This window comes from Pygocentrus nattereri, chromosome 27 (assembly GCF_015220715.1).
Source record: "Pygocentrus nattereri isolate fPygNat1 chromosome 27, fPygNat1.pri, whole genome shotgun sequence".
In the NCBI taxonomy this organism is placed as follows: domain Eukaryota; kingdom Metazoa; phylum Chordata; class Actinopteri; order Characiformes; family Serrasalmidae; genus Pygocentrus; species Pygocentrus nattereri.
The window spans coordinates 19332008-19348318 of NC_051237.1; the positions used below are offsets into that span (position 1 = coordinate 19332008).

General features: G+C 38.8%; 1 protein-coding gene across 4 annotated transcripts in view; it reads right to left on the bottom strand.

The window, feature by feature from the left end:
* Positions 1 to 16311, bottom strand: part of tbc1d5 (TBC1 domain family, member 5) — a 41714-nt gene that overhangs the window by 3403 nt on the left and 22000 nt on the right. For 2 of the 4 annotated variants that reach the window (XM_017684335.2, XM_017684336.2), the window contains exons 11-22: positions 14301 to 14351; positions 14132 to 14201; positions 13237 to 13409; positions 12626 to 12768; positions 8218 to 8324; positions 6711 to 6796; positions 6346 to 6614; positions 4085 to 4147; positions 1900 to 2108; positions 1321 to 1417; positions 1133 to 1212; positions 74 to 352 (exon numbers count right to left, since the gene is read on the bottom strand). In XM_017684335.2, the coding sequence (XP_017539824.1) occupies positions 74 to 352; positions 1133 to 1212; positions 1321 to 1417; positions 1900 to 2108; positions 4085 to 4147; positions 6346 to 6614; positions 6711 to 6796; positions 8218 to 8324; positions 12626 to 12768; positions 13237 to 13409; positions 14132 to 14201; positions 14301 to 14351 (1627 nt within the window). The remainder of the gene's footprint in view (positions 1 to 73; positions 353 to 1132; positions 1213 to 1320; positions 1418 to 1899; positions 2109 to 4084; positions 4148 to 6345; positions 6615 to 6710; positions 6797 to 8217; positions 8325 to 12625; positions 12769 to 13236; positions 13410 to 14131; positions 14202 to 14300; positions 14352 to 16311) is intronic. The other 2 variants (XM_017684337.2, XM_017684338.2) reach the window with 2 other exon arrangements.

Here is a 16311-nt window from a genome sequence, read left to right on the forward strand (position 1 = left end):
CTATCTAATTGTGCCTAAAACATTATAAAGTGTATATGACTGCATTTAATACATGATGTAATTCCTGTCTAACCTGTGACTCTATTGTGGGCACTCCTTCACTTCGCATCAGCTTCTCCTCCTGCATCTCTGTCTCTTTCTCTTGCTCTGAGAGGTGGCTGGGGTCCAGATGAGAACTAGTTTGAGCACAATCAGTATCAGTATCAGCAGTAGCAGCTGTGGAGCCATCCTGTTGAGCTCTGTGCTGGGCTGTAGAGCAGTAGTGGTTGTCTGATATGGTGATCTCCTCATTCTCTTCGGCCTCCAGCTGGCTCTGGTTAAAGCGTAGAGCTCCCTTTAAAATGTCCTTGATCTGGAGAGAGGCACAGTGAGTAAAGCGTGTTTATATCTGCATGTGAAAACTCTAGCAGACAGGTAACCTCAACCAGTGCTACAGCCAGGGCTGCCAACTCTTTCGCACTGGCCATGAGACTCACCCAATTCAGGCTTCTCATGCCACACTCAACATTTCTTGCACGTTTTCACAAAATGACCTACTGATGAATCTGAATGCATTGAAGTTTTCTACCTCTGTGTAGTTTTCACTGATTAAAAAAATGGCAGTTTACATGAATACAAGAAAACAACATTATGCTAATTTGTCAGTCACTGCCGGTCCACATGTGTTGCAGCAGATGTGTGAACTGAAAGCACTGCATTTGTGTGTCTAATATTTTTGGGACCTATGTAGTGCATAACTTATGGAATATGGAGCCATTTGCTATTCAGTCTAAGTGATCATGAAATAAAAGACAGCATGTTTTGCAGTCGAGCCAGATTGGCTGTGCGAACCGCTGCCCCATCCCCCAAAGCCTCGAACCTGTAGTATTAACCCTCACTGCCCCTTTCACACACACCCCACCCCCGAGCCAAGCTCACAGACATCTCACTCCAACAAAAATATAAAAGTTAGCAGCCATGACTGCATCTATGCAGCAACTCAAGAGGCTTGTCATCACAACCAAAATGGTGTATGTTTCATTGTAAACTGTTCCCAGCAAAAGCAAGATGATTCATTCAAATGCTTCGATTAAACTAAATAAAATGTCAATTTTGCACATCAGTGAAGGTTTATAACGTTTAAGCGTCACACCTGTTTGAGTCCAGCAAGTGACACCAGTACTTCATCCTCTTTTTCCAGATGTTCCTGCAGTATCACGTCCTGAATTTTGCCTGTTCGCCACACATAAACCACATTAACCAACCTCACAAACCTCATTGCTAAATTCTTTAGATTACATTTTCTCATCAAGGATACTAGAGATTTTCAGTCTGACTCACTGATATGCATGTTCATCATCTTAGCACAGTATTTGCTCATGGCCTCCAGATCATTGATCTGCCCCTGGAGGAAGGAAACCTGGGCCTCCAACTCTTCCTGCATGCATGCAAACATATAGACACTTACAAGTGACAGAAAACTTTAAAGGCACTTTAAAAAACAGGTCATCATTTTTTAACAGTATTTTTGGCCTGATGTTTAACATTCTTAAAATATATAGTTAAAAATAAGTATTACTAAAACTTGTATTACTTAGGTACATGGACTCCTGATTCATCAAATGACCTAACTTTATATTCCTATTTAAGACTTGACTATGACTAAACAGATTAAACAGTAAGCAATTTTTCTTATAACTGCATATTATATACAGTACAATTCAGATTAATCAGTGTTTACTGAAGAACTGCACTGACATACGTTTTTATTCTGCAGTGTATTTTTTATTCTACAGTATTTGTTTGGTAATAAAATTAATGTGGATGAATATTGACCACAGAGTAAGGTTTGCCTTGGGAAGGAGGGTGAAGGTTGGTGTGCGAGCACAAAAGTTACGAAACAGTTTCACAGCTGCTCACCATGTCCTTCTTGCCCATAGATTTGCTGTGTGAGCGGGAGCGACTGATGTTGAAGAACGAGTCTTTTTTTGTGGCTGACAGTGGTGGGGACGATGTGCTGGAGTCCCGTCCCCTGGACACTGGAAGAGGAGGGGATGACATAGCATGGTCCCGCCCACCAGATAAGCTCTCAGTACTCGGGGAGGAACTTACAGTTCTGGATGTCTGACCTAAAAAGTGCAGCCATCAGTCAGAGAGGAAAAAGGAACAGAGAAAAGACATGAGTCTATAAATCAGGAATCAGATCAACAGTACTGGGAAGTTAATGTTTTGACTTTGGGAATGCACACTCTGACTTCAGAAAGTTTAATGAATCACAAAAGTCAAGCTGAAAAAGAGTACACAGGCAAAAGAGGTGCAGCAGACAGAGAAGTGTGTGAGATTAAGCATTCAGATTCAAATCAGTGATGCCCTGATCCAATCCAGTCACATTTTAATGGATCAAGTATCATATTTAGCCCAATCCAGTTCAGATCCTTGGTTTCTTATTTATGTACTTTTTACATCACTGTCGAAATGTGAATAATTAAAAACTTGTAATATCTGTACAGAAACTTTGTCAATATATGGATACATAAAACTTGCATGTGTGCCTGTTACCAGACCCCTTTTCTGCTGCTTTTCGCAAGCAGCATGCCACCAGAACGAAGTATAAAATACAGTCCTGCTATGTTTTTCACTCAGGCTCATGATTGATTAAAAACAAACACATTTTGCTTTACTGGCCGCGTTGCGCTTGTCTTTGTTTAGAACTGCCATTAACAGGGACAGTATGTTCAAACTGAGAGAAAGGAGCAGGTTACGGCACCCATGAGGACAAATGTGAAATCGTGGCCCTTTCACATTAATATAAAATTGTTATTTTAAGTACACATTCCACAGAAAAAGAAGAATCTGTCAGTTTGGAGTGTACATCACTGAGCTCATATCAAAAGCAGTTTTACTGCAGCACTTAAAAGTAAGCCAAATCATCAGATGTGTCAATCAACTTGATGATCAATATTTTGATGTCTTTTTTTTTTTTTTTTTTTTTTTTTATATGTCGTGGCATAGCGTTGACCCTTTAATCAGGAAATCACTAATTTGATCCTTGGTGATGCTACAGCGATCCGTGGTCAGGAGTCCAAGAGAGCACAACTGGCTTCGCTCTCTCTGTGTGATTAGGTTATCCTGATCTTTCATGATAGGAATTCACTCATGTTTCGTTGTACGTCTATAGAAGAACTGCTTTTTTCCTGTACTCTACAGTGTTGGCCAAAAGTTTCCGATACCTGAGAAAAATGTATTAATAAAATAAATAAATAAAATAGGTTGACCCCACACGTAGTGTCAGGAGTGGATAGCTTCCACCCACGCAGCAGACCGCAGCGGAGTTTGCTGGGAAAGCTGTTTTCGAGATCGGTTTTCTGAACTGCTCCTGGGCTTGACAACAGCTTTCACACTTGACCAGGCAAGAGTGAGGGAAAGAGTTCAGTACATCTGGTCAAGTGTACTGAACTTGCAGTTTCCTGGTTCGCGAAAACACCCTAAGTTACTTTACAACAGACTCGCAATGGCTTTGTTTACAATTCAACAATTGAATTAAGCACAATTTTTTTAGAACTACCTTTTTAAGTATTTAGATGATACAGGGGCCAAGAAATGGATCAGGACATCCCTAATTAAAACAGCAGGGGGTACTGAGGAATTGTGGTGCTCTTACAGATGAGCCCCAGAGCTCATCAATTCTATTCCTGAAGGGTCAAAGCCCACCAGAGTTTGGTGATTCCTCTGCTCTAACACACCTACTATACCTAGTCATTAACTGAGGAGTTGAATCAGGTGTGTCTGAGCAGCGAAATCACCCAATTGTGGACTGAAGAACACATCAGCATTAAGTGTCATACAAAACAGCTGTCTGTGCATTTGTGGGCTGAAATATGGTTCTCAAGCACCCCAACATATAATTAAACACACTTGATTACAGACAAATTACAGAAGGGTGATTATGCACACTGCCACATGTGAACAGAACATTGAGATACATGCATTAACATACTAAATCACAGTGGAAGAACATGCATCCACACACAAATTACACTGGCCCAACAAACTGAAGAACAGGTGCACACCCCAGGGCTGAGGCAGCTGCTAAGACAGTCGTTACCTTGCACGTCAGAGAGTATTTGGGTGGGAAGGGAGATCTGAGATACTCCAGTAGAACCTACATCTAACAGACAGGAGAATGAGACCACTACATACACCCACAGTCCACTAAGACACACCCATGCTCACAGGTAAATACAAGGCTGCCAACTTTTACATTTTTGTTAGAGAGAGTTTTCAGCGGACCAGGACGGGGGATGGGGAGAGGTGCGTGCAGAGGGATGCATGATATGGTTTAGGCAATTTTTTTTTTTTTTTTTTGGGACAGTAGTCCTTTGTAATACTCTGTATTAGTACAAATACTAATAAGAAGGAAATACAGTGTTCTGTGCCCATTTTGTATCCTAGCTGCACTGATGCTAGTCTCTATGCTTACTATTGTAGGTACTAGATGCAGTTTCAGTTGCAAGCCAAGATTGCCATTACACAGAAAACCCTTTAGATTTTTTAAGCCATTTTAAATGTCTGTACATTCTGGCACTGCTATATAAGTGTTTCAGAATTAATTTTTTGCTATGTGGAAATCTGATCTGTTTTCAGATCAACAATACATGTACAAATTTTATTAAAAAAGTACAATATAATATCTAAAAATATAATTAGATTTTTGCTTACTTAGCTACTTGTTTAATATTACTTAAACAAAGACTGGAATATGGTTTTACCGCTTTACCTCTGTTTTCCTCCAGTTGTCGTTGATTTGGCGTGTGATTAGTGAAGATTTTTACTCTACTCTCTGACAAAGAAGTGCATCGCGTTCAGATGACAAATTTTTAATTGGTTCAGTGTTGCTATGGATACCTGGTCCCCCCACTGATCTAAAATACAAATGTGCCAGAAGTGACTGACTAGCTTGCTGTCCTCCTTTCCTTCCTACTAGCATTGAAGTAAACCACCGTTGATGGTCTAGTGTTTTAATCAGTGAAAGCTGGAGGGCTGAGCAGAAAAAGGAACCTTTAGGAGTCTTCAGATTCAGATTCATGGGCAGGTCATTTTGATGAGAGACGTAAATGTGCATGAAAAACATGAAGTGTAGCATGAGAGCATGAACTTAGACCCTTAGACCGTGAGTCTCATATTGAACAGAGCGTGAGAGTTGGCAGCCATGTAAATATCAAGTACTAAGTAGTTTTTGTGAGCATGTGCGTACACAAAAAATATTACGTTAAACAACAATCTAAAAAATATTTTAACATATTTTGTCTCAATCTTTTAAATGTGTGTTAAAAACAAAGGAAAAAAAATTGTCACACCATGTACAAAATCACTGAAAGAGTCCACTGACCATTTCGTCTCATCTGAAATTCTGCCCTTCGATTTTCTGTGAGCAAGGTCTGGATGAATGCTGTGCAAATAATGTAAATAAGCAGTTTCCCACGACTGCGTATTTGCTCTTTGAGACTTTGACAATTGCCGTTGATCAATACCTGCAGGTTTTTTTGTTTGCTGTACATTGAGACAATCACCATTTCTTCACAAGGTTACTTTAAACTGGGGTAAACTTAAAATATATATACACACTTGTTTAAAAAATATATATACGTCATGCTAAATACTATAGACTAGCTAACTAATGTTAGCGAGGCACATTTTTGAAAGTGCTAGCTATGTAGCTAAGTTCTTGAAGTTATGAAGCACAGGTGATGTAATTTTGCTGCAAATTCTTACTTAACTGTAAGTCTAAATGGCAAGAAATCGGTGAAAAAAATGTCAAGAGAGATCGGTGGTGTTTCTCCTATTTGAACCAAAAAAGTATTTCAGAATGTTTTTCATGAAAGGAATTTGATGATTAAAAGCACCAAACCTGAGCGGAAGTTATAAATGGTTCACATGCACATTCAGCCTTCAATGACCAATGACAGAAGAGGCACCAAAAACCATTGGTGATCGTACTTCCAGATGATTCAAAAAGCTATAAAATGTTTTAATGGCTGAAATGAAAAAGGTTTAATAAATGGATTTACTGAGCTTCTCTTTTGTTTGAGCTTACTGTGGTACATTTAGGCCAAAAGAACAGTTGTAGTTCTGACACACTGTTTAATTAGAACACATCTATGTATTGAAAATTTAAAATACACTGCCTGTGTTAATGGAGATAACACACAAGTGTTGTCAAACAATTCCACAAAATGTGTTGTCCTTGACTAGACACATGAATGTGTTTAAAAAAAAAGAAAGAAAGAAAAAGAAAGTGTTGCTTTCAACATATCCGTTTTTAAATTAAAGGGCTTTCTGGAAGGATCTGTGCAAGTGTAAGCTCACCTTTGCTAAGGTGCACAGGCATACTCTCAGACTTCAGCAGACGGTGCTGCGTCTGTGCTTGCATTTGAGTGTGAGAGGAGGTGGTAGACGAATGCTCAACCAACGCCCGAGGCATCTGAGGCTGTGAGGGGGGAGCAGAGAGCACCTCACTGTTGATGGGCGAGATGCCACTGGAGCTGCCCCCCATTGGGGCAATGAGCTTCCTGCCGAAGCTGAGCAGAGAGCTGGAGACTTTGTTAATATTTAGGGGAGCTGCTTTAGTGCTGGCCCTGAATAAACAGAAAGAGAAAATGAATCACAAGAGGGAAAATTTGTAAAGATATTGGCCAAGACTGGACAATAAGAGAGAGATAGGCACTACATACCGCGTCCTGTTGACAAGGTCAGCTCCACGGGTTTTGTAGTAGTCAAGGTTCTGCTGGAACTGATAGTTAACCGGCCTTGGGTTGTTCTGAAAATGCGACAAACCATGAATCCAAATCAGCAGTGCCTCTACTTGCTACGCATAAACTTCTTTGTATCCCATTCTTCATGGAATTAGTTCAAGATAATTTACTGGACAACTCATCTCACGTTTAATTGCTTGCTCTGAGGTAACAATTGCAAAAACATCTGAAAATAACAAAATATTTAGAAGATTATCCCAAAATATAATCTTATGACAATTATCATTGCTCAATTGTATTAAACAAGAATTTCAGAGGTCACTGTGGACCCTCCGAGTCTGGAATCACTCAGCTTTCTGCCAAACTACATCAACATACCATCTCTTAAAGAAAACTGTACTGGTGAATCTTATCTATAATCTATACAATGTGCAGGTGTGCTTCTACCTATAGTTAAGAAATCACAAAGAATAGTGTCTTTTAAATCAACTCAGTTTAGGTTTCATTAGAAACACATTTTCAGTACGGGGAGTTCTCCTAAGCCATGATCCAAGGTATTATTCTGATGATCACCAGAGTAAAAAGCACCTCATAGATGTAGCATGTAACTCATGTACTATCTCAATACATTTTTTCAGGCTAACGAGTGCCATTAAAGCTGAACACATCTTAAGCAACATATTTTGCCTTCCAGACAATGTCTTTTTCAAGGAGATCCACGCTTATTTCAACATGACAACAAACCACATTCTGCATGTGTTAAATCAGAGCATGTGGGTATTAGACTGGCCTCCCAGCAGTCCAAACCTGTCTCCCAGTGAAAATGCGCAAAACACAACAAAAAAGGCCCTGCATAATTGCATAGCTGAGGACTTGTATAACAGAAACAAGGAGAAACCCCCCCCCCCCCAAAACTGGATCAGTTCCCAAATAATTAATGTTGTTAAAATGAACAGTGAAATAACATAGTAGTAAACATTATCGAACATATTAGGACAGTGTTGCATCCAATTTGGAATTTTCAATTTAATACAGGTAAAACAGAATCTAATTAATACCTTCTGCTGCTTTTTTCAGCATTTCACATATTGTCCCAACTTTTTTGGAATTGGGTTTGTAAAAAAAGAAGGAGCTATTCGTACTTAAACAGCTTTTGCATGAACATCATTGAAAGGGAGTAAAAATCCCTTACTGCCTCATGATTCATTTATTATGAGAGTCCACATTTGACAATTGCAGTGGAGTAAGAGGTATAAAATTAATCTAGGTGTACTGAAACAACAAAATCAGGATTAAAACAATGATTTAAATGTCTCCATGCTTTTAGTTTTAAAGTTTAGTGCAACAGATAAACCTTGATTTATCTAGGCTGAAACTTCACCCTTGTTGGTGCAAGCCAGTGTTAATTTAACTGTCATTTACGGCACTTACATATTTTCATTGGGTCAGTGCATAGAATAAACCAAGGCAAAGCGTAAGTGGATACCTTTGGGTCTCTCAGGAACAGTGCTTTGTGCAGAAGAGAGTGGATGTCTCCAACAGGGGGGTAGTGCATCAGGAGGCCAAGACATGTTTGAAAGTTACTGGCGATCACTGAAATATAAATAACAATATTGTACTTGATTTGTTAACCTGCAAAACTGCTTTTTCATTTGTGAGAACTTTATCTTTTTCTTTTCTCATTTAGTGTACAGGCTGAAGAAATGCATCATGCTTAGAGAAAAGGCTGCTGGACTGTTTATCTGCATCTGATTTGCACTTTGGCCTTAACTGGCTCAGGGAGTGATTGCGATAAAATGGGACTGGTCAGGTTTCCCTTATTGAAACTAGGGGTAGGCAATAAGCCAAAAATATAATATCACAATACTTAAAGTCTTTCACTACAATATGCATCCAGCTTTTTTCCTGGCTCAAAACGAGACAGAAGTAGTACTATCCACATGCTTGTGTACCGCACCTTTAACTGGCTCAAGCTAATACTTTTGCAAGCAACATATTTTAGGAGTTCTAATAATTATCTAACAACAAAGTAATTATTTTTAGAAAAACTACTTCATAGCAGTATTGTATGTAACTTATAGAGTAAAGCATTTGTAAAGGTGCTACCCAGGGCTGTAACAAGGTAAAACTTTTAGTGAGGTTCATTTTGTAGAAAAGTGACATTACACATCACTCAACTGGCAAATGTGTGTTACACCAGTTGTTAGTGTCTCCCTAAGATGTTTAACCAAATCAATGCTCCTTTTTACCCATCCATAACTGGTATGTATTTTCTCCTTTCATTTATCCTTTTCCCATCCCTGCATATTCCATAAACTGCTATTACTGTTCTATAAACTCACTACCATTTAATTTTTATCATTTAACTATTTATTTACACATTTATTTTCAGCTGAAAATGTATACTGAAACGTACACTACGTATATTACCAAAAGTATTCACTCACCCATCCAAATCACTGAATTCAGGTGTTCGACTCATTTCCATGGCCACAGGTGTATAAAGTCAGGCACCTAGGCCTGCAGACTGCTTCTACAATCATTAGTGAAATAATGGGTCGCTCTCAGGAGCTCAGTGAATTCCACGATGGTACCACGATAGGATTCCATCTGTACAAGTCAAGTCGTGAAATTTCCTCGCTACTAAGTATACCACAGCCAACTGTCAGTGGTATGATAAAGTGGAAGCGATTGTGAACAACAGCAACTCAGCCACGACGTGATGGGCCACGAAAAATGACACAGCGGGGTCAGCAGATGCTGAGGCGCATAGTGCGCAGAGGTCACTGACTTTCTGCAGAGTCAATCACTACAGACCTCCAAACTTCATGTGGCCTTCACATTAGCGCAAGAACAGCATAGAGAGCTTCATGGAATGGGTTAAACAGCTGCATCCAAGCCTTATGTCACCAAGTGCAAATAAATGCAGTGGTGTAAAGAGACTCTAGAGCAGTGGACACATGTTCTCTGGAGTGACCAATCACGCTTCTCTGTCTGACAATCCAATGGACGAGTCTGGTTTTGGCGGTTGCCAGGTGAACGGTATTTGTCTGACTGCATTGTGCCAAGTGTAAAGTTTGGTGGAGGCTCGGCCCCTTAGTTCCAGTGAAAGGAACTCTTAATGCTTCAGCACCAAGAGATCTTGGACAATTTCATGCTCCCAACTTTGTGGGAACAGTTTTGGGACGGCCCCTTCCCGTTCCAACATGAGCGAGTTCTGACCTCAACCTGACAGAACACCTTTATGATGAATTAGAGCGGAGGCTGTGAGCCAGGCCTAATCATCCAACATCAGTGTCTGACCTCACAAATGCGCTTCTGGAAGAAAGGTCAAAAGGTCTTCTCAGAAGATTTGAAGCTGTTATAGCTGCAAAGGGTGAGCCGACATCATATTAAACCCTGTGGTTTAAGAATGGGATGTCACTCAAGTTCATGTGTGTGAAGGCAGACGAGCGAATACTTTTGGCAATATAGTGTGTATATACTTAATCAGATGATGGTAAAGCATCTGTCCCTACCAAACCACCACTAACGGGAAGGAAAATACTCATACATTTAACCAGAAAAATACAGCCATGTGCTGATTTCTACATTACACCACACGATACTGTGCCATCAATATACTAGTTACATGCTCACTGTAGCATGATTAGGTAACACAATATAAAATTAAATAACCATTAATTTCTCATTTAACAGCCATCTACAGAGCTTGGAGCCTAAAGAAAGCGGCTACTGGAACTCGATTAAAGCATGCTGATTACATGCAATGTTACTAATGGTCCAGATAAAAAATGGGTTGCATTTTTATCATAATTAATGGTTTATCAGATTTATCATAGCTATGTTGTACGTTAGCCCACAGTATGTGTGCTGCAAACATGTAGCGCTGAAGAAGACAAAGTCACTCTGGGTAGCATTAGCATAGCATCTTGTACAGAAATGAACACAGCAGGCATTTCAGTGTATGGCCAAACCAAAGCTGTTTTCTTCATGTATAATTAGATTTCTTCAATGTTTTACCTGCTGCTCTACAGTAAATCCTGTCAAAAAAAGACAAATTTTTCTCTGTTTGTATTGAATCATGCAGCTGTTTAGTGTCCTTTACGTAGTGACAATATTCATTATATACTCAGAAAAGCATACTTCACAAATCACAATAACACTAAAATATCGTCATATTGCCCAATCCTGGAACCAAAAAGCACAAGTTTGCTGTTGTTTCTATTTTACGCAAATACTGCTAAAATGACTGAAACATGACAAACATTTTCAGGCAATTAAAATTCACTTAATATAAGGGAATAATAACACAGATGCATTCATAGTTTAAAATACAATGATCCTGCTCATCACTTTCTATGCCAAAACTGAGAAAGTTGTGGACTGCTTGTCCACTTCATATTATGCTCCTGAACAGACTCATAGGTAAGGAAAATATACTGTTTAAGTACACTGATTTACATAAAAGACAAATATTCCTACATGGCTATATGGATAACTGCCACAGGTAAGAACAGTACATTACTTAAGGAAAATTACTGTCTACTTCTTTGACACCGATTCCTAGACTGAGAGAAAGGCGCTATATGAACTACCAACTTTTTGAAAGTCAAACCATTATGAAATATCATGCAGACATCAACTTAGTGATTTAAATGGTGACAGCATAGTTAAACATTAATATGCAGACAAGAGTGGGAGCAAATCTCCCTCTTTCAAAGAATAGAAATACTTTGTACATATTTGATGATACGATACAAAAATGATACCACCAAGTTTGATATATTCTTCAATTCACCATTAAATCAATATGATTGGATTCATATCTGATTCAATATGATTCAGTGCAGTTAAATCCAACATGCATTGACGTGTGTTATTTTGTCTGAGAAAAAACTCGATGAGGTTGTTACATGTTCCTTAATTCTGGCCAAATGGGCTGCTTGGGCAAAGCTGGTTATCAATCAATCAAGAGAAATGTAATAAGTTGTGATCATTACATAAGACTGCTGAACATAACAGTCATCCATCGGTTGTTAAAGCTACTCACTCAGCACCTGATGGAGGCAGCATCCAAACAGTTTAGTAAATATTCCTTTATTTTGCTTAATCTGTAGCTCATGGTTTTACTAAAAATACTGAGACTTCGGACTATCATGCGAATCCAAATGGCAAATCATATCAGGCAAAATTAAAGAAAGCAGACAGGAACTCTTTATTCAACTATTTGGATGTTTCTGATGCCTGTCACAGCGCATGTTTCGCTAAAGCGCTACCAATCCTGCTTTGTGTATCTGGGTTCCAGTGTAGCTGTCGTGTCTGTATCTGAACAGGGTGACTTGTCTGCAAATAAAGTAAACAATTGCTTTGGTTACGGCCTCCAACCAGTTAAAGTGTAGGTCGCAAACTCTGTGAGAGACTGATAATGCTAGTGGTACCTTTTGCATCCTTAGCTGCAGGCTCACCCTGGGTAAACAATAACACTTCAGCAAACCTAGACTAGGGGTGGGTGATATTGCAAAAATGCACCACAATACTTAAAGAAATGATACGCACCACAACATTTAGCATACTGTACTACACTAAATCCAGTTGAACAAGAGTAATTATGCTCCCTTTTCAATAAAACAACATTTTCACAATAACAATTAAACATCATCATATTGCCAGTGTCTAGCTTAGACACTCCCTGTCTCTCTCTCAAACACATGCGCAAGTCTTTGGGGTACGCTGCCTGTCAAATGTCTCACTTTGCTATGGCCGCGTCAGTTTTTAACCAGTTTTCCTTTAAATTCAAACCAGATCTAGGTGTGCAAATTGATGCAGCCGGAGATTGTGGACTGTTTAGCCAATCATTTTTTTTTTTTTTAAACAAAACACAGGGAGCTCACATGCGTCTCTGATGTACAGCAGCATGGCCACAAACACGTAATCCACCAGGTCCAGAGTAATGCTGTCTGCAAACAGTGCATCCCACACCACCAGCAGGTCCTGCAGAGGAAACTCTCTTCCGAACAACAGCCTCACCCAACGACTGCAACACAAAAAACAATACATATTTAAAGCAAACCAGATCTGTAGTCATACTCACTCATACTCTTAAAGGAAGGATTCGACAAAATGCAGTCAATCAGCCAAGACATGTTTGGTGTCCAAATTTTGTTTCTTTAGTTTAGAACTGGAGATATAAGGCTTTGCTAATAAACACTGAAGGTCAATGGTCTTCCAAACCGTTCCCACAAATACATCTCCAAAACTTCTCTCAAATCACTCAAACCACATCAAGGTCTTAAAACAGGTTGTTTAGAACATAGAATGACTCACCATGAACTATAAAAATAGAAGAAAAAAAAATGTATAAACAATCAATCAATCTAAACTAAGCAAAAACATCACCAAACATGTCTTAATTGACTGACAGCATTTGGGTTAAGTAGAAAAAGTACTCCTTAATTCCTAATCATCAACATGTTTAGCCACACATACACGCACAGAGACTCACATGCCATATATCTGAGGAGCAATCTCCAAGCGGTTGAGGTGCATGTGCAGTTCAATATCATGCTTTTTCACCAGCTGGTCCTGAATGCGGTTTACTTTGGCTACTATGGCAACGGAAGGGCCAGAGTCCTGCGGTCTAGCAAAAGGTATGCTGGTAAGCATCTCTTCTTTTCCCTGCAACAAGAAAACAGCTTTCAGACACAACAGAACAAGAGCCGTTCAACCTATTAAAGTCTTCCATTTCTGTAGCACACAATTTCAGACCTGTCAATTCCCTGAACTTACCGATATCAAACATACTCAACTTCCCATTTGCTTCAATTACAATTGCAATTTGAGTCAATTAATTATTTTACCACATACATGGAAATTATTGTCTGTAGTAATTAGATGAGGCAGCTAGAGATTAAGGTAGCCTCTTAAACTACTTGGAACCACCGGAGGCTCAAAAATGCACGTTGTCATATTCGTCATAACTTTCATATTTCATAAGTTACATTCAAAAGATGGCGTCATATGAGAGCTGCGACTGTCTTCTTTCCAGTCAAACAGATGGGTAATGTAATTTTAAAACCTTACAATAGAAAAAGCTGAACTATAAACAGATGGCATCTCTTTAGTGATCTGCTCTGTAAAAATTATTTTTTCTAAAATAATACAAAGTGACAAAGATTGTAAGCATATAGCAATCTGTGTATGATCATAAAACACATTCTGTTAATTTGAGGGGAGCTTTTACACACACACAAAACAAATGTATTTATTTATTTATTTATTTATTTCAGACAGTTACTGAATTATTTGCCTTACGTTTTTTTCATGTAAATTCAGATGGAAAAAAACTAAATGTACCCTGGAGAATAAGAGGTTAAAAAAGTTGTTTAATTAGGATGTACCTTCCGTACTTCCCGCTCAAAACTAGAGAACCAGGGCTCCGCTGTCTCCATAAGCTGTGAGAACATGGCACTATAATGCAGAGAAAGAGGGGGTTACATGTTAGATCAGTGTAGAAAACGGAATGGTACAATACAACTGTGATGATTTTGCTTCTTCATTAAAACTCACTATGCATCATGCTCATGAAACACTGGATCCAGAAGCACCTTCATCTCTTCACTGAAAAATAAAACATGTTTAAATGCAAACATTCACAAAGGTCATCTACACCAGCTTTGATGTGGGGGTCATACAAACAGCTCCATGTGTGGATTTAACAAAGTCCCTGGCTTCTTTATAACTGTAGTCATTGTGAAATGACAACGGTCACATAAAAGCTCATTCAACACTCAGGCTTGCACTCTGATGCTTACTTCAACAAAAGGATCGTACACATCTTTGTGCTCTACTCCAGCACTGCTGTAAATCATTGTGGATAAGAGAATCTGCCAAGTGGCCTAAATGCAAAGGTCAAAGATTTCCCTCATTTTTACTATTTCTGCACTTAAATGTGAAGACTTCAAAACTATGAAATGACTAGGTAAATGAGCTACAATTCAAACAATCAAGAAAGTTTAAAAATCAAATGGTAAATTAACACTTTAGATAAGCAAAGTAGCTTCTCTGCAGTCTCAGGACTAAAAGTGTCTGAATTCTATTCTCCACAAGAGTGTAATGAAGAGAACATCTCACATTCTGGACAGAGTGTCTTGTTCAGTCAAAAGAAGAAAGCATAAAAACAATAAGCTAAAGTCTACCACACACTGGAGAAGAAGCGCTGAGAAACAAAAAGCTAAAGCTCATTTCACACTCACACTTACAGTGTGTGTGCTTGACCCCAATGGGACCTGCCTTCTTATGTCAGATTTAAACGTCATTTTAGAAGTGTATGTATGTAGGTGTATATGTTGGGCTCAGATCGGGTTCAAATTTGATGTTTGCGTTCTCACAGCGTACCTTCCACTTTTAACAGATTTTACCCTGGATTTCCCCCATTTGGTTTTTCCTCTTTAATTTATTCTTTGCCATTTTCACCACATCAAACTCTTTTCAAGTATGGCATGCTGCAGTCACACACTTAGCTCTGAGGTCTGAGGTCCACGCTTTTCAGAAAACGGGACATGAATAGTGACTCAATTCAGTGCAGCCAAAAAAAAATAATCTAATAAAAAATAATTTGGAGTAATGCACTATAATAAATGAATCAGCTCTTTGAAATGAAGTTCATATTATACTTTAACAAATGAATTCAGCATCAGTCACAATTTCTTAGTCTAAATTTTTTTTACTTTTTGCTTTTACTGTAGTTTGCTGTTTTTACACAGTGTAGTGCTAATATAGTGAGATTTCTATTTAATGTCAAGAAGCTTCTGCGCATAGAACATGTTACAAAGAAAGCATTTAACATACAGCATAAAATACTTTTTGTTAAACAAATCAGGTGTTTTTTTGGCTGCAATGAATTGAGTCACTGTTCTTGTCCCGTTTTCTGAAAAGCGAGGACCTCATAGACCTTCAGTGTGTGGTAGACTTTAGCTGGCTGCAGTATTGTTTTTATGCTTTCTTCTTTTGACTGTGATCTAACAATCTATTTGTGAGTACATAGTAACCAGCGTTGTTCTGTCAAGTTTTATTTTTCAGTCCTGCACCCGTCCACTCCAAGTTTTCATCCCACTCATACTGAGCAGGTTAATACACACTGAAAATGTACTCCTTTGCACCACAAGATGTTGGGGTGGGTCCAGCAGGAATGCAGCCCTCTACACTTCATGTACATCTGTTTATGCACGGCTATTCACACACCCCCTTAAGCTCCTTTCAAATTGGCTCAAAATGCCTCTTTATTACTCTTTCTTTCTTTATTATTTTACCGGTGTCTTAGCTAAATACGTATTGGTCTGTGTGCTTTTCTGGTCTGTTCAGTATGTTACATGTCGTACACCTTTGCACTCACATTGACAAATTCCTTGTATGTGTAACATACTTGGAGAAGTAAAGTGATTGTGATTCTGATCAACTTCACTATTTATACTTTTCCACATTTTAATCGTAAGTCTTCAGAACAAAATGTCCTCAAGACTATTAAAAAAAGAAACATTCAGTCAGGTGAGTCCACACTTCTGATTTGTAGGCATGAGTG